Raw genomic sequence first — 24,739 nt, forward strand, 5'->3', positions numbered from 1 at the left:
ACTTCTACATTTATACTTCATATGACTAGTACCGTGGAAAGAACAGCCTCTTCTTCTCTAAGTAAGCATTCAGTCCTTTCATGATTTTATCTAATAGGATATTACAGTCCTGGAGCTTTTCTAATAATCCCGTCAAGGAAGTTGCAGCCAGAACCTAAAATAAAAATGTATATCTTTAGTTAAACCTGTAGAAAGCTTTAAAAAGGAAGGCAACATAATGTGACACTGAAATTTTACACAAAAAATAGATACAAACATATACCTAGAACCAATATATATATATATATATATATATATATATATATATATATATATATATATATATATATATATACATATACACACACACACACACACATATATATATATATATATATATATATATATATATATATATATACATACACACACATATATATATATATATATATATATATATATATATATATATATAGGTGGATCCTTATTAATTGATACAATGTGCAGAATCAAACCAGGAATGTAAAAAACCTGGAAGAATAGAGCACTCAGTTATTTAATATATATATATATATATATATATATATATATATATATATATATATATATATATATGGATCTACTTAAATAATCTAAACTCAATAACATCTAAAAACAAAATGTCAACAAAATATCTAAATTCAAATATAGCTAAATATAGCTATACACACACACACACACACACACACACACACACACACACACATATATATATATTTATCTATGTTGACAAGGTTCATCCCACTAGGTTAGTAGTCTCTTTTCAGGGGAGACCAGAAGTGGTATTTATAGTAGGAGGGGAAATTTGGCCAGGGCATCAGGGAAAGTACAGTTGTGTAAGTAAGCTTACCATAACAGCAGATGTTCAGATGATCACTTCTGCAGTAACCTTAGCTATACAGGTTATATCCTGCCAAGGATATAACAGTGGATAGCTTCCAAAGCCTCAGGGTACCTTCCACATGCCCAAGCCGTCTTGCAGCTTGAGCTGAGCTGGCTAAAAGACAAGTTTGGGCACCAGGCCTTTCAGAGCTTTCCTATCAATCAAGAGAGGGAGGCTAAGCCCTGAAAGGACATACTATGAAGAACAAAAAATAAATAACCACACCCTGCCATAAACCACAACCCAAAATACAGTTGATGAAGGGATGGAAAGGCTACTGAGGCAATGATCATTTGAACACCTACTGGGGCAGTGATCAAACATCTACTGTTATGATACGTTTACTTGCACAACTGTACCATGTTCATTACATCGATCCCTGCTGCAGTAGCCTTAGCTATATGGGTAGATTACTGTAGCTTACTACACTTGCGAAGTGGAAGAAGAGTCCAGGAACCCCTGGAGAATGCTTCTTCCAAAGCTGGATCTAGTCTTGGAGAAGTAATCAAGCTTATTGTGCTTTGTAAAAGTATGTACAGAGGGCAAGGTTGCAGCTTCTAGAATACTTCTGGAATCCAACCCTTTCCAAAAGGCCATAGGTGAAGCCAAGGCCCTGGTAGAGTTGACCCTGCATTGAATAATTTTCTTGTGTTGAGTATAACAAACTAACATATTCTACACACATAACCTCTAGAAGGTTCCTAACTAACATACCCCTCCGAATAAACACCCATGATACATTGGGATACAATTGGGTTGGGTTGCATGGCTAAATTTAAAAAGGCTCTGGGGGCTGATAGCCTAGCATATACCTATGAACCTAGGAAACTATAAAAGGTAATAGCCTTAGACAACCATTTTGAAAACAGTCTGTTTTGCCACAGGTTGTCCCTTCTTTCTACCTTCACAAGAAATGAACAACTGATCCAAAGATCTGAAAGATTTACTTATGTTAAAATAGCACCTGAGTTTTCTATGGACATGCAAGGTATGGAGTATCCTTTCTCCTTTATGTTTGGGCTCAGGAAAGAGATAGACAGTTTGGCTTAAGGTAAACTTGGATACCACTTTAGGCATAAAAGAAGGAATTTTTCTTAAAGAAACCCTCTCCCTATGGGAAATGAGATAATACTGATACACCATAAGAGCTTACAACTCAGACACTCTTCTTGCAAAGATCAGAGTAATCAGTAAAACTGTTTTTCATGTTAAGAGTCAGCCAGGTCGCTGGTTCAAATGAAGCAAGCTTCTCGAACACAAATTTAAAAACCAAAGGAGTGTCCACCTCTTTTCTTGGAGGCATCTTATCCAAAACCCCTTTCAAAAATATTTTGTCATGAGAATCTATTAAAAGAGAAGGATCCATGGGCAGATATGCTGAGGAATATGACTGGTCATAGGAAAGTAACTCATACAAATATTGTCAAACCAGAGAGGCACTAGGCCTGAATGGGTGCTGATTACATTGCTGGCACCAACAGGAAAGCTTTTTCCATTTGTTAATATTTGATGCCTGCTTTAGTACCTGCAGCATATCCTCAGTAAACAGGTGCCTAAAGGGAATTAAGACCCTATAATCCAGGAGTGCAGTTGAAGTTGATTGATTTTGCAGTATATCAAACCTGTTCATCTGTGAGTAGATGCAGTCTAAGGAAATTTGTGGTAATTGCCCCTGGCCATTTGCAAAAGAAGGGAGAACCATGGTTGCTTAGGCCAGAAGGTAGTCACCATAATGATCTTGGGGGGACTCTATCTGAATCTTCAGGAGTACCTTGGATATTAGTGGAAAGGCTTTAAGCATTCAGGAACATTCTTGTCCAAGAAAAAGAAATGGTATCTGTCTTCCAGGCCATCTTACATGGAGTCCTGGTGCAGAAATTTGACAGAGGTCTACTCGAGGAACTCTGCACAGATAGATCAAATCTTGGAAGATCCCCTGATCTAGATTCCATTTGTGAGGGTCTGCCCTTGTTCTGCTTAGCTTGTCTGCCACAGTGTTGTTCTTATGGTGTGTAGGAAGCCTGGAGTGAGACTGTGTTGTGAAGCTATATGAGCTAGTCTGCAGAGGGGGTACAACCTGGTTCCCTCTTGCTTACTAAAGCACCACATGACTGTGATATCATCTTTTACAACTTGAGGTCACGGGTACCAAAGATGTTTCAGATAGTTGAGTGCTTTGACCAGGGCAAACATCTACTTTATATTTATGTTCTTGTGTCTGTCCTTGGTATTCTACAACCATCCACTTTTATCCTTCATGAAACTGCTCTTCAAGCAAAGACAGGCTTCTGTGCTGACTGACTGCTTTGGAGCAGGGAGGGAGAAAAGGAGATCTGGATTTAGGTATATCTTTTGTCTCTGCCAAGTGATTTTCCTTTTGACAAACCCCAGCAGTGGGATCTGAAAAGACGAGGGATGTTGGAGACGGGACCAAACAGACTTCATATACCAATGTATCTTTCTCATGTGGCGTCTTGACAGGGGTATCACGAGAACAACAGAGGCCATGACACCCAAAATTCAGAGGAATTCAATTGCAGTGGCTGAAGTCTGAGTGGAAAACACAAGAAATAGATCTAGATATAGATAAATTTTTCCTGTGGAAGAAAGCTCTTTGAACTGTGCTGTCTAGATGACACCCCAGAAATACAATCCTCTGAGAAGGGGTTAAGAAAGACTTTTGAATGTTCTCTAGGAATCCCAACTTATGTAAGAGTCTCTCACCCAAGACAGAGATTCTAACACTTTGAAAATGACTGTGCAAAAATAAGCAAGTTATCTAAATATGGAAAAATGTGGATACCCTGTAGCCTGCAATGAGCTATAACTGGAGCTAGACACTTTGTGAATACTTGTGGTGCAGTGGGTAATCCAAAGGTTGAAGGCAAAGAACTGATAATGTGATCCAGACACACAAAACCTTAAGAAACACCTGACGGCTAGAGGAATAGGAATGTGAAAGCATCTTTTAAATCTAATGTTACAAGAAACTTGAATGAGCAAGAAAGGATAATAGGTTAAGTGGCATAATTTTGAATTTGGGCACTATCACAAAAGAAATTAGGAAAGAAATATCCATAACTGACCTCTAAGCATGTTCTTTCTTTGACACTAAAAACATCTTGAATAAAACCACTTTCCCACCTGGGAAGGGGGAACTAGTGCTATCACTCCCTGGGACTACATGTGATGAAGAACAAGTGGAAACAAGAGTCTGGTCTGGAAGATGAGGAAATATCCCCTGGAAAGGAGGAATTTCCTCCCACTGCCATCTGCAATTTTGATGAAAGAACTACATACCCCATTTGTCTGAAACTATCTATTGCAAAAGAGAAAAGTGGAGATTCAGATTTTCTGGAAGAACAAAAGGGACTGCCAAGGTTGTGGGGGGGGGGCAAATTCCCATAGTTAGTGTTGTTGCCTCACAGCAAGAGGTTCTCTTGTTCGATTCTTGTCTGGAGTGCCTTTCTGTGTTGAGTCTGCATATCCTCCCCGCGGTTGAGTGGCCTCCGAAAGACATGTGTGAATGGGCGTGACTTTGCTGAAAGTTGGGCGGGCTGGCAACTTGGCACCACAAATATTGACTGCCAATCATTACAGGACCAGAGTTCCGCTGTGGCGACCCATAATCAGGAAAAGCCGAAAAGATAAACAAGTCATTCTGACTTTTTGGACTGTCCTTGGTTTTGGGAGTTTCCAGAATTTTTCTTGGAAACCACTTGCCATTTTTTTTGGTTTACCTGTAGTTTATTGAAACTGTTTATTCTGTTTCTTATCAAAACTGGGTAAGGAGTTAGAGAATAACTTGGAAATGGACAGCTGAAAATCCTTAGAGATTCTCTGCATCAGCTTACCCCTTTCATCATGAATTTTGATCACTTATGCAGCAGAAGGGCCAAAAACTAAATAGCTATACAAAAGAGAATTTAAAATCTCATTTTTAACATAATTTCCAAAGTTCCGAGAATGAAGCCATACAAACCTCCTCAAAACAGTACCAGTGGTCATAGCCCTTGAATAAGTATCAACAGAGTCATACACACACTGCAAACAATGAGTAGTGACTTGAACAACAGAATAAATTAAATTATTTATAACAGATTTTTCCTCACAAGATGAAACTGCATATAAAACATTCCTCATGCTTTCACAATTGGTCAGAACAAACCTTAACATATCAGCTTGACAATTCAAAATTCTGAAAATCAAAGTTGCAGAAGTATACACTTTCTTCCCATGCTTATCAACAATCTTCCCATGCTTATCAACAATCTTCCCATCCTTATCATACAGAGGATTGGAATTAACTAAATGTTTAGCAGAAGAAAAATAACTAAAGCTACAGCTGCTGGACCAAGTTTGAGAAAACATTATAGCAACTTAAAATATTGAGGAACTTTATATATCCTGTCTGCCTCTTTAGGGGCAGCTGTCTGACTGTCAGGAAAATTGCAGGCAGTGATAGGCAAATCCTTCAAAGCTGACAGAACTACAGGAATGGATGCAAGTTCTGGAAATTCCTTCTGCAAAAGCTCAAAGTATTTTCTGAGGATCTGAGAAACCTCAGGTTTTGCCCACTGAAAACACTGGCACATTCTATAAATAGTTTCAGAGAAACAGAACTCTCCTCAGGAAGAGTCAGAAACTAACCTCTCCTCAATCAGAAATCTGAGAAGAAAACCATGTATCTGTCTCTTCACCCTCATGTACAGATTTAGAATCTTGTATCTCTTCAGGAAAGGAGGTATCCCACTTTCTTTTACCAGAAACTTCTTTACAAGAAGGATCAAGAGCCTTACTTAAAGCCTAAGCCAGACCCAATATTTATTTTATTTATTGACATTTTTACCAAAAAAAAGTCTGAGTGGGCACAGGTGCCCTTTTTCAGTGAAGACCCAGGGAGAAAAGTTCCAAGGTATATGTGATGCAATCAATATTTATAATAATACATTTTATAATACCATTTCAGTGAATACATAGTATAATAGTCAGTATAATAAAAGCTGTATTAATATTCACAAACATTAAATTTAAAAGCTTGGTACTGAGACTTTCCAGATAGAGCAGTGGTATACAAGATGGGTAGGAGTCATTTAAAAATAGAATAGAGTGAGGTATTAGAGAATATAAACAAGTCTGAGTGTTAAATAGAAGTTATGTTCTTACCATAACGTTCCATGTTAGTTGTCAACTGGAGGGTGAGGGAGAGAGGGGAGGGAGGGCCGAAACTGACCCCGACTGGTGGATCAAAAGATCTGGAACTAGGTCCGAATTCCACGGTCGCCTCCAAAAAAAAAATGATGAGAAAGGGAACCACACTTGTCGAGGCGGTAAGGAGCAATGAGGATCAATGAGGCCTTCAAAAAAATAATAATTAGAAAAAATATAAAAAAAATAAAGTAAAAAACAAGTAAAGGAAAGGGACACACTACTAAAGGAAGAAAGGAAGGAACTTTAGGAAGAAAAGTAAAAAGGTTCTTTAAAAAAAACGGAAAAATTGAGTCACACTAATCTAGGAAGATCTTAACTAAAAAAGGGGAAAAAAAAAAACTAAAAGAAGAAAAAGCTAACAGAGAAGAAGAACCTCAACCAGCAACCAACCAGACAGCTGCAACCTAAACAAAAGTGATCGAGGGGTGTAACTCTAGCCTAGCATTGTGGGAGGGGAGGGGAGGGGGAGAGGGAACCAACAACTCTAAGCTTTTTTAGGTGGTCGGCAGTCGGGCGAGGTGGACCAACCCCATCCCCAAGAGAATGATGGAGATAGACAACTTAACATTAGGCATTCTTTAACTACACCTGAAATCTGAAAGGGAATGTCAAGCTATGTGCCTAACTTGCAGGAGATGGTACCATTCATACTGTACCGGAGGAAATTGTCAACCTACTACCTTACAGATTTGGAGCAAATGTCACCCCACTGTCCCCACCAGCCATACCTCAAAGCATACCTGACACCAGTCCTCTGCATAGTATCTCTAGAGATAGGTCCTATTTGTGTGCTCCATGGCCAAAAACACAGCCTCAGTGGGACCAGATAACATCCCAGGCTGTTTAATAAGCAATCTAAAACAGGACCTAGCAGGCACACTTTGTGTTCTCTTTAACCATAGCCTGAGAACTGGCTTTGTTCCAGCACAGTGGAGAACAGCAACAGTAATCCACTTGCAGAAAGGAGGGGCCATCAACTGACCCTGTGAACTATAAACCCACAAGTCTAACCAGTTTCATCTGCAAGGCCAAGGAAAGAATCACCATGGACCTTATCAACAAGGACATAGGGGATCTTCAAACTCTTTACAAAGCCCAGTTTGGCTTTGTTAAGGGTAGAGCATGCTTATTAAACCTAGTAGAATTCTTCAAGAAAGTCACCAAAGTCCTGAATGAAGGCAAGACAGTGCATACTGCCTATCTTGACCTAGCCAAGGCTTTTGAAACAATCCCCCACTCAGGTATCATTGAGAAACTCTCTCAGCTGGGATTAACACTTATGTCACTAGATGGGTAGCCAATTGGCTCAGCGACAGAACACATACTATCAAAGTTGGTGACTCCACCTCTACCAGTAGACCTGTTTCCAATGGTGTAATACAAGGATTTTTGCTGGGCACTTTACTGTTTGGAATCTATTTCTCGGAGGTCCAGGGTAACTAGACAGCCTTTGGCTTATGAAGTTTGCTGATGATGACAAATTGGGTGAAATCATGGCGTCCCCCAGTGATGTTAACATATTACAGCAGAAACTAACAGACAAATGACTGATACAAAGCCTATGTCTAAAACTAAACATAAAAAAGTGCATTATTATCCCTTTTGGCAAAGTGGAATTCCCCGCTTATTACAATACTGACATCACCCTCCCCCCCCAAGTTCAAACCCAGTGGTGTGAGATCCGGGAAAATGGGCAGCTAGCAATCTGAGCTTCAACCAACCAAGTTTCCACAGTGGTAAGGAAAACTTTCTACATTGTGCATCTCATAAGTATGGGCATCACATCCAGGTCTAAGGATGTTATAACTCCGCTGTACTCAACCATCATCAGACCATTAATAGAGTACATTGCTCCCCTTCTGCATATACCTCACCAGACATCTGCAGCAGCTGGAGAGACCACATAGTTTTCTCAACAAGGAAATACAGGGCCTCCAAACCATGACTTACATGAGTAGACTGAAAGCTCTGTCACTGTACTCTACTCTGTATCACATAGGCTGCTGAGAGGTGACTTGTGCCTGGCCTACAGGTCAGTCTCTGATCCTGCCCTGATGGAAATTCTGCACATCCGCAAGTCAAATGGCACAAGAGTCACTCACTCTAAGGATTTTAACCCAGCCTGTGACATTAACAGAGCATGCTAGAGAGACAGATATAGCTCCCAGAGATTGTCTCTACTCTGGAATAAACTTTCAGCTCACATGAAGCAGAGCTCCTCACTGACCCTGTTCATGCGCAACCTGGATAAGTGGATGGGAGATGGCAAATTCACCCCAGGAGGTGGCAACCATGTCCCTCATGGATAGGAGTAGTCAGTGTTTACCACAGACTTGTTCTGCGAATTACATCCATCTAACAAAGGACAATTTAGGCAACTTGGGATTAACATGACTAGACTTGTAAGGGCTCTAGGGCTGCTAGCCTAGTAACCTCCTATGAACATATGAGCCCATAAATAGAGAAGTAGAGATGGAATATTAATTTGGAATTGATAATTAGAAGTAGGTACAGTAGTTTATTAAAGAGAATAATCGGGCTAAGTGATTTAGTGCTTTAAAAGGATGTATGAGGAAAGGTGATGAAGGGTGTTAGAGAGCTATGTCCCAGATGAGGGGCAGGGACAAAGTCAGGAGGGAGAGAGAAAAAAATGAAGGTCTGTGTCAGACCTGACTGATAAAAGATTTTTTTTCCAAATTCTACCTAAACTTTTGGAACAGAGACCAACCCCAGAAGCCCTTTGCAGTTTGTAGATGATAAGCAGTAGTTTATTATTTGACTGAAGGGGATGATTTGGAAGATAGTATTGGTGTAGGAGTCTAATTGTTGTGCAGGCAGATTGGGTACAGATGACTTTATGGGTTAAGGTGATTTGAATATAAGACAGATGGTTAGGAAGCTCAAGACAGTTAAGTGTTTTTAGTGGTAAACAGTGGTGGGTCTGCTAAGGTTTGTTGCACGTGAATCTGATGACTTTGTTATAGCACTGTACAGGTTTAGAACTAAATTAGGCTTTTATGTTGGTCCCAACAGGGGTTCCATATAGGAGACAGGGTAAGAGGTAAGTGGTAACGAGTTACTTTGGCAGAGTCAATAAGGAATTTCCTTACTATATGTAGGGTGCCTAGGTTTTGATGGGTTTTCTTGATGCTGTTGTGGATATGTAAATCAAATCTGAAATTGTTGTTGACTGCTATGCCAAGTAATTTAGTCTGTGGGGCTGGGGGCAACTTCAAGAATGGCATTATTTAAGAAATAAATTTTAAAGTTATTTTTCATGGAATTGGGATTTTGTAAAAAAAGAGAAGTAATTTATTTTTTTGGGGGGGGTTAGTTGCAGGTGATTATCTTTTAGCCAACTTTCAACAGAGTTAAAGGCTTCTTGAGTAATTCTCTAAAGATGTATCAGGTTGTTAGAAATGCATATTAGGGTAGAATCATCAGCGTATTGTATGGGGGAAGCCTGCTGAGTGGGTTTATGTAAATTGTTAGGGAATGCATTAAATAGAAGAGGTCTAAGAATGGAGCACTGTAGCACACCAGTATTGACAGGAAAGAAGGAAGGGAGAAAAAGTGGAGAGCCATTTAACAGACTGGTATATATCTGTTAAGTAGATCTTAAATCACAGTAGTGTGGGTTGTGATAATCGGATGGAAGACAGTTGGTAGAGGTGATTTTGGTGAAAGACTAGATAAAATACTTTAGAGACATCAAGGAATACAGAGAAAGTTTGCCATAATCTCTGGCTTTGTTGACAGTACCTGTGAATTTTAATAAGGCAGTGGTACTGATATGGATGGGTCTAAAACCATGCTATGTGAGGGTCAGGAGCTTTTCCTGAAGAATATGTGGAAGAAGTTGCTTGTGAATGAACTTCTCCAGAATTTTTGACAAAGGGGCTAATATGGCAATAGGTCTCAAATTGATTATACCAGATGAGGTTCCTCCTTTATGAAGGGGGATAATGAAGATTTTGTTTTTCCACAGAGAAGGAACATATGATTCCTTGATTGATCTGTTAATTAGAAGACACAGGATAGGCTATGGAACTGGGACCCTGAGGTATTCTGCTGTGAGATTATCTAATATCTGAGGAGAGGACATGTCAGGATTGCTGGGAGGAAAATAGTCAGTAAGGGCTTCAATGCTTTCTATAAAATGTGTGCTAAATTGAGCATCTACTTCAGAGGGAGTATTTTTTGGTGCAGGATTAGGAGTGGTGGACATTCTAGTGTTGAGTATATTAATAACAGAAAACTAGACTTTTTTAGGGTTGGAAACCTGATTTAATGAGGGGGTACTGAAGTAGCTTTTATTGTCTGCAATAATCCATCTTTTAGTATGGTAACATAGTTTTTAAAGTGTTGCAGATTTGGGGAGATATATATCTTAACCATTGTTTCCAAGCTCTATCTATTTCATACATTAGGTGTCTGCTTTGAGTGGATAACCAAGGAGTATGTTTTTTCCTTATTCTTTTTGTTTTTCAGAAAAGGGGAGTTAAATTTCTGTACATCTTTGTTGAGTGGAATATTTTTTCATAACAGACCAGTTAAAGTTTAGAATTCTGTTGAATGTATGAGGGTTAAAATTAGTGAGGTTACGGGAAGTTCTAAGGAAGTGTTATTTGACATGATGGGTACTGAGTTTGTTTGCATATACAGGGAAGAGATCACTGAGGGAATCACTGAAGGTGCCACTGGAGACATACCTAGTAGAATTGAGCACCAATATCCAGTTGAGAACTGAGCCACTGTTTTGGGGATAGTTATAATGTGTGGGGGAGGAAATGAGTTGAGTCAATTCAAACCGGTTTAGGCTAGTTGATTGATATTTTGTGGAGATAATCTGCCAACTGATATTAGCATCATTTAGGATTATCTTTTCATTATAAACTGTATAGCATATCCAGTGTACTATGTTTTTTGGAGTTGTAGCATTATTACCTGGGGAATATGGAATACTACAATGTATAGTTGCTTTTAAGACTGGAGATGAGGAGTTCATCCTTATGGAATTTAGGAGGAGTTTTAGTGTAGGGTAGGATTTCAAGACAGTCAGGGTATATAGTAAAGCTACTCTACCACATTATTTTGAGTTCTATCAGCCCTGATGATATTATAACCAGGGAGTGATATTTCAGAATCAAGTATATGGAGTTTTAGCCATATATCAGTTATGAAAAGAATGTTTGGTATCTTGTGGGAGCTCCAAGCATGGAGTTCTACATTTTTATTATAGATACTATGAGTGTTTAAGTAAATAAATGTAAGGTGTTTGAGTGAGTAGGTGGGCTGGGCTTTGCTGGTTTTGGTGATAATGGTGTAGTCCCTGTTTGGAAGGAGATGGATGGGCTGAGTAGGAAGGGAGTTTGGCTTGGAATGAGTTTTGTTAGCTACTGGGGAGTCAGGATGGGAAGATAGGCCAGAGTTGGGATGAATATCCCCACAGACTGGTAACAGACAGAGGAAAATGGATATGTTTGGTAAGCCTGTTTTGGTTTAACTGTAGCAGTTAATTGGTGTGGAAGGTGTGAGGGTTTAGTAATTTGAATTTGAAGTAAAGATTGGGTGAGTCTTTGCATATACTGGAAGTAATTAGTGGTGAAGTGGGATTATTTGAATGGTTAGAGGTGGAGCACATAGTGGAAGAAATGGGTGCAAGACTGAGTCATGTATTGAAAGCTGTAAGGTGATAAAACAGGAAGAGAAAGGATCCAGTAAGAGAAATGTGGTTTATAGCTTTGTACAGAGATATGTCACAGAAAGAGGAACTAAAACACTGGGGAATGCATATAAGAGGAGGAGTAGATAGCTCAGTGAGATGGATGGTGCAAGTTGTGATCACTGTGGATAGTTACTAAATATAACGGGAAATAAAGTTAAAGTGCTTAACTGCATACTGATGGCTTGGAAACTGTGTGTGTATTTTCATGCCCAGGGTAATGTCTATATTATGTGCATGCCTTTAAGAGGGATGGGATGTGGGTGGAGTTCTGGATGGAGACACATCCTATAAATGCAATGATGCAATGAGGGGTGGATGGGGAGTCAGAAGTGGGAAGGGAGTGAAGTGAGAAACAGCTCCAACACCAGCAGGAAGAGTATCTGTTATGCTGACAATGGAACAATTCTATGTAATAGGACATTAATCTAGCACATTATTTGGAAGCACAAGGGATATGCTACTCCAGAATGCAGTTAAGGTACAACTGTTTAGAAGGAGTAAAGTACTGCAAAATACTATGACTATACAGGTGAGTTTTTATCAGACAGTTACGGTTTCATAGCAAAAATCAGAGAATGACATGTAGCAAAAGTGGGCTGAATATCAGGTTTCTTAAGTACTGTTTAAAAAAATAGTAGAGTTAAAAGACAGCGCACACAGAGAAAACTTTTAGTTATGTACTTACCATAACTTCGGATGTATGGGATCCATCTCGCCTACATTCATAACTGATGGGTTCGACTCGGCCACTATATACTAGAACGAAGTCTCTAATTGGCTGGGCTACCCCTTATCCCAGAATGCACCACGCCTGCTTCCCCAGATCTTGTTTGTTCACTTTCATACCTACATCCAGACACAGAGACATACCAGCAACTGTAGCAAACTAAAGTCCTTCAAGAGAAAAACTCAGTAAGTAGCAACATTTCCTCTAAATCCAATGGGAAGGGGGAAGGAGGGTGGAGTGAATGTAGGCGAGATGGATCCCATACATCTGAAGTTATGGTAAGTACATAACTAAAAGATGTAATGGGATCCTATCTCGCCTATATTCATAACTGATGGGACAGCGTTCCTAGCACCTAAATCCTGGGTGGCTCATTGGAAAACACTCCTGAGAACTGTGGAACCAAAGGAAGCTCTACCTTGAGAAGCCACATCTATCTTGTAATGAGAAATGAAGGTGTGCGGAGAAGTCCAGGTAGCGGCCGCATAGATATCATCTATCGATAATTTGGAGTGGAATGCTACAGAAGTAGCCATTGCCCTGGTAGAATGAGCCCTGACTGGGAAGGGTAGCTCTTTGCCGGACCGTGAATAAATGAAGGAGATGCAATCTTTAATCCATTTGGCTATGGTGGTTTTAGCCACCGGTTGACCCAACCTATTTTCTGCAAAGGACACAACCAGCTGATCTGACTTTCGTGTCTGATTGGTCCTGCTTAAATAAAAACGCAGTTGTCTGTGAACATCCAACTGATGGAAAATATATTCTGCGCTATTGGAGAATTTGGGAAAAAACACAGGGAGCTCCAAGGATTGTTGAATGCATAAGGGGGATGCTACCTTGGGCAAGAAAGAGGGATTTAACTTGAGGGACACTCTGTCTTTGTGAAAAGTCAAATAAGGAGGATTAGAACAGAGAGCCTGAAGCTCTGAGACCCGCTTGGCAGAGGTTATTGCCACCAAAAAGGCGGTTTTCCAAGATAGAAATTTTATATCACAAGTAGCTGCCGGTTCAAAGGGGTGGGCAGTTAAAGAAGCTAGAACCATATTCAGCTCCCAAGGGGGCACAGGATGGGCTATTGGGGGCCGAAGGAGCCACGCTCCTTTAAGGAAAGATTTGCAAAGCCTGTTTGCCATTAAGGAAGGCTCAAAGGAGACATGAAAATTAGAGATAGCCGCCAGTTGGACTTTAATTGTGGAAACTGAAGAGCCCAAATAAAACAAAGAAGCCAGGAATTCTAAAACCTGAGGTACTGAGGCGGTAAGGGGATCTATACATCGTTGCTGGACCCAAAGAGCAAACCTCTTCCATTTGCTGGAATACAGTTTAATAGTGGAAGGTTTGTGAGAAGAGGACAAAATGTGGATGACGTCTGGAGAAAGAGAGTTATCTCTGACTAAGGTTGGAAGTGGAGTAACCAAGCCAACCTCAAGGACCTGAGGGATGGGTGAGACTGTCCCAACTGATGAGTTAACAGGTCCAGAAACCATGGGCCTTCCACCGCATACCTCAGAAGGAAGGGGAACCAAACCTGACGAGGCCAGTGTGGAGCGATCAAAATCATGTCGCTTCCTAGATAAATTGCCTTCTGTATCACCTTCGGGAGAAGGGGAACCGGAGGGAAGGTGTAAAGTAGACCGGGGGGCCAACTGTGAGCTAGAGCATCCCTGGGAATCTGCCCCTGAGAGGGAGTCAGAGTGAAGAACTCCCTGCATTTCGCATTGTGAGGGCTGGCGAACAAGTCGCAACAAGGGAGGCCCCACTTGGCGAAGATGTTTGCAGCCACCCTGTCGTTGAAGGACCACTCGTGGGGCAACAAGAAAGTCCTGCTCAGCCTGTCTGCCATCACATTGGATTTCCCCGGAATGTGCGTTGCCACTAGGAAACGCTGGGTAGAAATCGCCCAATGCCACACTCTCAAGGCCTCTCAGCAAAGAGGGTAGGACCTGGTTCCGCCTTGCTTGTTTATGTACCAGACTACCGACATGTTATCGGATAGAATCGCAATAGTACCCCGGGAAAGAGCATGATGAAGTGCTTGCAACGCCAGTAGCACCGCTCTCATTTCTAGGATATTGATATGTAAGTGCGTTTCATGAACCTGCCACGTGCCTTGGACAGACCTGTCCAGATAATGACCCCCCCACCCTAACTGGGAGGCGTCCGTGGTCACCATGGCAATGGGAGGCTGAAGGGCAAATTTCCGTAATCTGGACCAATGGTTCAAGGGGAGTTCCTGAAAGGACCATTGAACCGACAGTAGCCATTGCAGCACCCGCATGTGCAGCCTGGCTAAGGGGACTAGAAGAATTGTCGAGGCCATCGTGCCCAATAACTGCAGAATCAGTCTGGCCTGAACTCATGATCTGGGTAACAAGGTTTGAACCTGAGACTGCAGGACCTGAATCCTTTCTACTGGCAAGAATGCCCGCATTCTTCTTGTGTCTAACTCTGCGCCTATAAAGGTAATACGCTGAGATGGCTGCAGCACAGATTTTCCCCAATTGAACGTGATTCCTAGTGAATGACCCAAACTGACTGTGGTCATAAGCGCCCGAACTAATAGATGCTTGGAGGTGGCAGTAAGGAGCCAGTGGTCTAGATAGGGAAACACTTGGAATCCTAGACTTCTCAAGTGAGCTGTCACTACTGCCAGACACTTGGTGAACACCCTGGGGGCTGTGGTGAGACCTAAGGGCAGTGCTCGGAACTGGAAATGACTGGCTCCCAGGCGAAGCGTAAATGACTCCTGGACTCTTGACTTATCAGAATGTGATAGTAAGCGTCCTTGAGATCTATGGAGCACATCCAGACATCCTTCTCCAATAACAGGAGAATGGACTGAAGGGTGACCATTCGGAATTTGGATTTTTTTACAAAGCGATTCAATGATCTGAGGTCCAAAATGGGCCTTAAGTCCCCTGTCTTTTTTGGCACCAAAAATAGTCTTGAGTAAGTTCCTGATCCGATCTGGTCGGCGGGGACAGGCTGGATGACTCCTTTTCTTAGCAGCTTTGAAACCTCGACCGCTGCTTGATCCTGCTGACTGGGTGGCACATCCGGGATTTTCCCGATAGGAAGAGGGGGGATCTTGATGAAAGGGATGAGATAGCCTCCGGTTATGGTTCGGAGCACCCACTGATCCTTGGTGATAGATTCCCAACCCTGCGGATGTTCCGCAAAGTGACCCCCGACTGGCTCTGGAGATGCGCAGTTGGGCCACGTCTCAGGGACGGTGAGCGTAGGATGGACCACGAAAGGAATCGCGGTCTCCAGAGTTACGGGGGCCTCTGCCGCCTCTGGGGCGGCATCTTCCTGAATCCCCCCCCCCTGCCTCTAGAGGGGGGATCACTCGGTGGAGTAGGAAAAGACCTTTGAGATTTCCTGAACCACATTTTCCCTCCTCTCTGGGCCTTGGGGTAAGGTCTAGAGGGAGCGGAAAAATGGGCCCCCACGGCAGTCAAGGTCTTGCCCTCCTGCTCGCACCGAGTCAGTGTGTCCTTCACCTTGGGTCCAAACAGGGAGGACCCATCAAAGGGGGCGTTGGTGAAGGAAGACTTAAAGGCCTCCGCAAAGGGACACAAGCGTAACCAGGCGTGTCTTCTAAGAGCCACGCCTGTTCCCACTGCTCTACTCGCCCCTTCGGCCACATATGATATGAGCCTCATGGACGAGTTGACTATCAAAGATAGGGTAGTCATCTGGGCGCCAACAGTTTGGGCTAACGCCTCATGAAGATTACCCGTAAGAGACTCACCTAACTCTTTGAGGAGGTCCCTTTGGAGCCTGGTAAAATGGCAAAGATAATTCAGCGACCGCAGGGTAAAGGCTGCTGAAGAAAGGGCACGCTTCCTGTACCTATCCATGCTCCTGGAATCCTTATTAGGAGGGTGAATAGATGTTGAAGCCTCTGTCACGTCCTGCTCAGTGGCAATTGCCACCACCATCGCATCTACTGCAACTCCTTTAGTCAAAAATTCCTTTTGAGGAGGGGCTGAGAGGAACTTGTTAGGCCTGGCGGGCACCGGTTCCACAGTGTCAGGGTGTTCCCACACCCTTCGAGAAACTAAATCTAGTAATTCATCGAAGGGTGGAGACACACAGTAGGTGGAGGGATGGGCCCCAAAAGCCTTGAGGAAGACTGACTCCTCTGCAGAAGGGGTTTTGGACTGCCAATCGCCTCTCTGTCTCAGGATCTCGAGGATATCTGAGAATGAGACGTCATCCGAGGATGATTTTGGGGACCCCTCCACATCATCGAGGTCAGTATCTGATGTGATAGACTCATCCTGGGAGTCAATGTGCTTCCTCTTGCACAATTTTTTTCTTGGAGGTTCATCTGAAGCGGATTCAGAAGGACCTCCCAGGAGAAGGGAACCCCCCAAGGGGGTATCCTCAGGCTCTGGGGCCCCACTGTCATGGGAATGAAGCACACCAGAAGCACCAGTTCCCAAGTCTAGGGACGGTGAGGTAGAGACTTGCTGAGCCAGCAAGGACATGGCCAGCGCACTCCTCATGGCCACAAAAGCAGGACCTCCAGACTCTATGGAGGACACCGGCTGAGAGACCACGACGGTACCGGGAATCCCTGTGGCCAACGCTCCAAGGGGAAGACTAGGCACCGAAGCTACCAGTTCCAAAGTGTTCCCCTTGGCCCCGACCGAGGAAGTCCCGGTACCGAATCCTGACGCCGAGGACAGGGTAGGAATGATGGTCAGAACAGAGAAGCTCCGAGGGAGTCTCGGTTCCGACTGGACAACTCTGCTCCGCTCTACCATCACTGACTCCAACGGCTCCGAGGAGGTTGGAGGAGGAATCAGATGCGTTGAAGTGGGGACCGGCTCCGGAGCCAAGTGGGCTGGAGCTGAGACCATTTTTGCAAAAACCGGGGACTGGAAAAGCCTCTGGATAACTCTGTCCAAATCTCAGTCTGACAACCTGGAGGATTTAGAGGAAATAGATGGGGGCCGAGATGACTTCTCTCTCGGCTCCGATAGACCACGGGACTGGCTCCAAAATGGCTCCAACACCATCGGCACCGGATCCGGAACCATATGAATAAGCATCGGCGCCGAAGGGAACTTCGGGGCCGGGGGGGAGAGTCTGAGCTGCACACCTCCAACGGCTCCGAGACCAAAGGAGCCGAAGCAGGTGATTCGCCTCTCGATCCCCCAACCTGCGGCTCCGACACCAATGGAGCCAAGGAAAGAGGTATCGAGGCAGACCCTTCCACCCGAGGCTCCGAAGCCATTGGAGCCAAGGAAGAAGAGGTCGACCTATGCTTCTTGGAAGTCGGTTCCGACGGACTGGTCGGAGCTGACGACCTTTTCTTTTTAGAAGCTGGAGAGGAAGGAGAAGCCAAAGCTTCCTCAAAGGAGGGCTTAGTAAGGCCCTTAAGGATCAATTTATTTTTTCGTTCTTGAAGGACCCTAGAGGAAAAAGCATGACAAACACTACATATTTCCTGTAAATGTTTCGGTCCTAAACAATATACACAAACAGCATGGCTATCAGTAAGAGGCATTTTGTAGTTGCACTTGGTGCACTTTTTAAAACCAGACTTCTGCTCTTTCGACATCCTATCACACAACTATTTCCCACAACGAAAAGCAAACCTTAAAGTAAGGCATGAGCCCTTTGACTCAAAAACGGGACTGGCCCGAGATACAGAACACAAAATGGGCAGAAGCCCTCTAACTTAAACGGGCTTAGCCCGATAAATCAGGACGTACAGAGAGACAAAATCAACACACCCACACACAAATAAGGGCAAGGGCCCTCTAACTTAAACGGGTCTTGCCCGGTATGTAGAAAAAAATACTAATCACACCAAAACAGGTTACACACACACGTAAAGCTGTTAAAACAGCTGTTTGATAAATTTGTGAAGAAAACCCTAGGTCAAAAGACCAAAAAGTAATGAAAAAACCACTTAGCTCCAGCCAAGTCGAGACCACGTCCAGCTTGAAAAGCAGAAAACGAGATCTGGGGAAGCAGGCGTGGTGCATTCTGGGATAAGGGGTAGCCCAGCCAATTAGAGACTTCGTTCTATTATATAGTGGCCGAGTCGGAGCCGATCCATCAGTTATGAATGTAGGCGAGATAGGATCCCATTACATCTTGAGATTTTTTGCTGTACCAGAGAAACTGCAAGGAAAAGACTGCATTAATTTTATGAAAGCACAAATAAGTAACTGGACTAGTGCTCCACAGCAAAATTTGTCAACTGAAAAGGCACATTAAGTGTATGCTCCAAACCTGGCCATGAGAAAGAAGCCAAGACCTATATTATTAAAGATGTTATCATACTAGCAGAAAAAGTTCATCCTGACAAAAATGTGTCAGAATGCCAAACTATTAAAAACTAGAGACAGTGTTTGTAGAAAATGATTATTCACTGTATAGCAGGTGGAAGAGAAACAAATTCAGGGAGAGGCAGGTGTGAAATTCAAGCTGCTGTATCCAGCTGTCTTCAAAGTGTTTATTTTTTTTCTGGAGAAAAGTGATTTTTTGATGCAGATCAGGCTAAAGAGGAAATAAAAAAGGTTTACCCAATAAAACATGAGTTAACAAGCAAAAAGGGACTCTGTTTCTCATTCTCATTCTTCTAATGGCAATGTTCCAAAGGAAAATGCTTGAGCCAGAAAAAAGCACAGGAGCTGACTATAAGAACTGGTAGTACCTTGGACTTGAACCAGAGACTACAGCTGGAGATGAACAAGAAGACCAGCAGCTTTGAAATTAGTGAATAAATGGCAGACTATAAAGCATCTTATCATATCTGTGAAATATGTTTTTTGCAAGAAAAACTGGCTGAAAAACACTAGAGTTTTGTTTACTTTGTTTGTTAAACTTTTGGGTTGAGTGTAAAGCATATTCCCTGCTTTACATCATTAATGTTTAGAAGGACATTAAAAGGGGGAGACTAACTGTAAGTAAAACAATTTTTGTTCTCATTAGTATTTGTCTAAAATATTTCATGACATAACCTGAGTGTTATATATAGTAAAATAGTTTTGTGTAGAGTGTAGTCAGGGGTATTTTAAATGTGGGGGAGTATTTTCATTGACTGTTTCATGGGTTAAATATATTAATATAAACAAGTATTTTTTAGTTATAAGTAATATAGGTTTTACATTATAGTAAGTGAAAACTGTTGGAAAAAGCAAGTTTAATGTTCATATGCTGTGATCTTGGAGTGGTGGTGGGGTGTAAAAGTGCACTGATTATATTATATGAATAATAAGGATATTCTCTTCTTATTTTACAAGAGTGAATGTCTAGATTACTACATTTGGCTTAAGTTGTAAACCAGTGTTTTTGTAAGCATATAAACTTTAAAAATAAGACAAAATGAAGAGAGAGGTGAAAATGCTAAACTTCTTGCATCTGCAAATATATTAGCTTGTTTGTTTTCTACTAGCAAACATTCAGTGGAGTCAAGATATCTGCAGCTGGGGCCAGCTGTGCATTCTTTTCTGGGTGAAATTTATAAAGACTCCTTGTTGAATACATTTCCACGAAGGTAAGCTATCTGCAGGTGCAAGCAGTTAATCTTAATAATTCAATATTCTTTACTGAGGAAATGTAAAATTTAAAGGTACAATGGCAAGCAGTTTAGTGAGAAAGTTAAGTATAAAATTAGGGGAAGTGAATAAGGAGTAACAACCTCCCAATCAGCCTTAATACTTTAATGATGTTAATAGAAAAGTGTACAATTTACTTTTATTTAAAGACAGACAGAGTATTTTTTTCCTTAGGACTAAAAGTTAGTGGTTTCTGAAAGCATACATGCTGTTTTTCATATCAAGGGAAGAGATATAAGAAAAGAGCAAGCAGCAAGCAGTGTAGGTAAGGGCACATGATGTAGCATGTGCTTATCATGGGTAACCTTAACTTTAGGTTAGATAATGTCTGTAGGTGTGGCTGTCAATTTGGGGTAATTTTTCCCTTCTGGAGGGTTAAATCATGTTTTTAAGATGTACATAATTTTGCACATTTGCTCCAAGTTAATAGAGGGTGGGGGTGTTTTGTATTTAGTTTTTTTTTTGGTTTGATGGTTTTCATTAAAACAAAAAGCCTTGAAAACTAGATGTAGGTTCAAATGGAGATAAGATAAGACAAAACAATTGTACAAAAGATCAGCATGCCAAACATTAGTTTATGCATTTAACACATAAATACACTGTAAACAAATACACTTTCAAAAAAACTGTCACATGTATAATAGGTGGGAACAATAGCTTTTTAGTGTGATTGTCATGTTGTCTATATTATTCTGTAATTTGATTAGCCTTACAGGTATCAATAAAAAAAGAAAGATTATTGAATTATATTCAGAAATGCAGAATGCAAACAGCAATGCTGCAAGAGAAACATTTGAAAATAAATGAACATGCAAATTTGACAGAGAGAGGATTTCAGAACTGATATTCAGCAGAATATCAGGAACAAAGGAAAAGGGGAGTCATTATGCCAATTACTAGAGGGGCTCCAATGAGATAGATTAGGAAAAAAAATGCAAAAATGGTACATTTGTCTTAGTAGGGAGCTATTGGCAAGGGAGTAGGATTACAACGGCATTTATTTATATTCCACTGGAAAGTGCTATTATGGAGCTTAAGAAACTTTTTGGAGAGAGAATCAGCTTTTAGCAGGGAATATTATTTATAGGTGGGGACTGGAATTTGATTTACAATAGTGAGGCTGTATCAGGGGGACCTAAAATGGACAATATAACAAAACAGGGTAGATATCTGAAGAAATTTATGAAAATATTTGGTATGGAAGATGTGAATTCAGTAGTAGGAACTTGGACAGAGTTTACATATTATTCCCCAAAGTACTGGGCTATAAAAAAATATATATTTCACAGGAACATGGGCAATTAATTGAAAGTTTCAACACACATACAATAACTATTTCTGATCAATTCAAAATTCTGAAAATCAAAGTTGCAGAAGTATACACTTTCTTCCTATGCTTATCAATAATCTTCCCATCCTTATGATAGAGAGAATTGGAACTAAGTGTTTAGCAGCAGACAGTTTAACTACAACTATAGCTGCTGCTGGATCTGGTTAGGGAAGAGTGTATAACAACTTAAAACAATAAGGAACATTATACATCCTATCTGCCTTTTTTGGGCAGCTGGCTGACTGTCAGGAAAATTGCAGGCAGTGACAAACACATCCTCCAAAACTGACCAAACTAGAGGAATGGATGAAGGTTCTGGAAATTCCTTCGATAACAGCTCAAAGTATTTCCTGAGGGAGTTAGAAACCTCAGTGTTTTCCACCGAAATACTAGCACATTCTAGAAATTGTTTCAGAAAAAAGGAACTGAAATTGATAGATAAGGAATAAAGGGGCTATTAGCAAGGAAAGAAGATTACAATGGCATGCATTTATATTCCACTGGAAATTATTATGGAGCTTAAGTAAATTTTGGGAGACATAATCAATTTTCAACAGGGAATATTATTTATAGGTGGGGACTGAAATTTGATTGGCAATAGTGAGGATGCATCAGGGAGACCTACAAGGGACAAAGTAACAAAAGAAGGTAGAGTTCTGAAGAAATTTATGAAAATATTTGGTATTGAAGACGTGAATTCAGTAGCAGGATCTTGGACAGAATTTACATATTATTCTCCAAGGTACATTAACTGGCCTAGACTAGATAGAAATTATCACAGGAACATATGCATTTAATTGAAAGCTTCAAGACACATCCAATAACTATTTCTGATAATGCACCAATAAAAACTAAGATAAAAATGTAGGCTAATGAAGTAAAAATAAGACAATAGTGCTTTCCCACCCACCTGTTAAAAAGAAAGGAATTTAAGGAATGGGTAGTGGAAATTACTTAAGAGTTACTTGGGAAGGTAGAAATATCTTTTGAAGTTATAGTTAGTAACTGGGATAAATTGAAAATACATTTTAAAAATAGGGATGAAATAAAAGGGGAAGAGATATGGTTAAGAAGTAAAAGAAATTGCTTAGAGGGACTGACAAAGGTTAAAGCATTCCCTACAGAATACTCTTCCAGAAATACTGAGTGAGAAACTGACTATAAGTAAGGAAATTATTGTTTTGTGCTGAGATACAGGATCTGAGTTGTCTAGATATAGTAAGGTCTTATTGAGTACAATTCTATTGGATGCCAAAAAAAGAAGTTATGTTCTTACCACAACGTTCCATCTGTATTGTTGATCTTTATTCATTCTTGATTGATGGGTTTGGTTCCAACCTCTCGGAACCAACTCGGCCATTATATATAACTCGTGACAGCCAAAAACTCTCTTGCTAAGGCTCTACCCACAATACCTCTCTTCACATTACCTCAGATTGGGTTTGCATAACAGTTAAGAAAACAGAGAAGCCCTGTCTAAGGTATAACCCTATGCAAGGGCGCCCGCAGGCAGGTGCAAGGGGGTGCACTTGCACCCCCCCTGGAATCGGCTGAGCATTTCAAACAGTTTTTTTTTTTTGTGCGGCTGAGCATTTCAAACAGTTTTATTTTTTGTGCGTTCTTCTTTAAGAAGATCGCGGGTAGGCGTGCTGACATCATCGCGGGAACTAGATTAGATGGGCTGACATCATCGCTATGTGAAAGCGGGAACGTAGACAGGTTATTCGAGTGGGAACGGAAGATGGGACTCAGACGGATTATTCAGGAACGGAAGATGGGACCCGTTCAGGTAGTGTAGTGTGTGTGTGTGTGTGTGTGTAAAATGCCCCAGGTGTACATGGTGGTGAGTAGAGAATAAGGCTTGAACCCTGTACCTTGGTCCCAAGTGGCAAGAGCCTGAATTCCCTACCCACCACCATTTGTAAAAATATTGCAGGATTTTCCCTCATACCTTTTCTGTTCCTCATAAAACCTGTGGTTTCTGCATTTGTGTCCTTGTTGCCTGACAGCTAAGTGTTATTATTTGGTTATATTCTTGGCTGTCTGGAGTGTTTCTCCCTGGGCCTCTGCTAAAAAAATTAGCTTTTTTGTTTTCAAAGTCAGACTTTCCTGGTTAATAAATGTAAATGGACACATTTCAATATTGGACTTCTTTTCTTCAGAAAGTGTATGGTAACAAAAGCAAGCTTTTATTCTAGCAATTTTCTAAGTGTACAAGATGGATATTTGAAATGTATCCCTGTGTTTGGGACTGTATTCAGGTTTTGTGCTAGGGTTGAGAGTTATGGTAAGAATTGAATGCACTGAATATGTTTGGGGGCTGTATTCACCCAGTATTGACTTTGTTCAGGTATTTATTGGCTTCATCCAGGTATTTATTGGCTTCATCCAGGTTTTTTGCTAATGTTGAGAGCTATGGTAAGAACTGATTTCACTGAAAATGTTTGGGGGCTATATTCTCTCATTACTGGCTTTGTCCGGGTGTTATTTGCTAAGAGGTTGAGAGCTATGGTGAGAACTGAATTCACTGAATGTTTGGTGGTTGTAGTCACCCATTATTGGCTTTGTTCAGGTCTTTTGTGCTAAGAGGTTGACAGCTGTGCTATTGTGAGAACTGAATTCACTAAATGGTAAAGTTTCAGTCTTCCTCTTTCACAAAACAGCTGATTTGGCATAGTGGTATGTTGCTTTGACTTTTGCACGGGGTCCCCTGGGTTCAAGTCGTGGCAGTGAAATGTATGGTGGTAATGCAGCATTTTATTCTAGCAACTTTCGAACATTATACAAGCAATGTTTAAAATGTGTCCCTGTTGTTTGGCCTTTTGCCCCCCCCCCCAATAAATTTCGGCTTTTTCCTGATTTCTTGTGCTGCAAAGTTCAGAGATACAGCTGAGTGTCGAGTAGATTTTACAAGGAGCTGAGAGCTGCAGGGGAGCAAAAGTTTAGTGCTGATTATGTTTAGTCTGCTTACATTAATAGCACAACAGATAGTGTACTTGCTTTAGATGCTGAAGGCTGTGGGTTCTACTCCCGCAGTAGGTAAATGCATTGCTGATGCTGTATTGTGTTGTAAAGGGGGTGGATGCTGCAGTCCTTTTGGCAAAGATACCTAGTAACTATGAACCTGTTAACAGTTTGCTATCCATTGTCTATTGCGGTATTAGTAGCTTTTCATTTTACTGCATGCAAAAAAAGGCAATTTATTCTTCAAGGGTAACGGGCACTTTATTTGTAGATTAAACAATGACATATAAAG

The 24,739-nt window shown here is 41.3% G+C and overlaps 1 protein-coding gene across 1 annotated transcript in view; it reads right to left on the reverse strand.

Moving 5' to 3' along the window:
- Positions 1-24,739, reverse strand: part of DNAH12 (dynein axonemal heavy chain 12) — a 4,520,724-nt gene that overhangs the window by 2,897,967 nt on the left and 1,598,018 nt on the right. The window contains exon 18 of the mRNA XM_044078497.1: positions 33-154. Coding sequence (XP_043934432.1) covers positions 33-154 — 122 coding nt within the window. The remainder of the gene's footprint in view (positions 1-32; positions 155-24,739) is intronic.

Source organism: Protopterus annectens, chromosome 7.part1 (genome assembly GCF_019279795.1).
Source record: "Protopterus annectens isolate FY-2018-M chromosome 7.part1, PAN1.0, whole genome shotgun sequence".
NCBI lineage: Eukaryota > Metazoa > Chordata > Ceratodontiformes > Protopteridae > Protopterus > Protopterus annectens.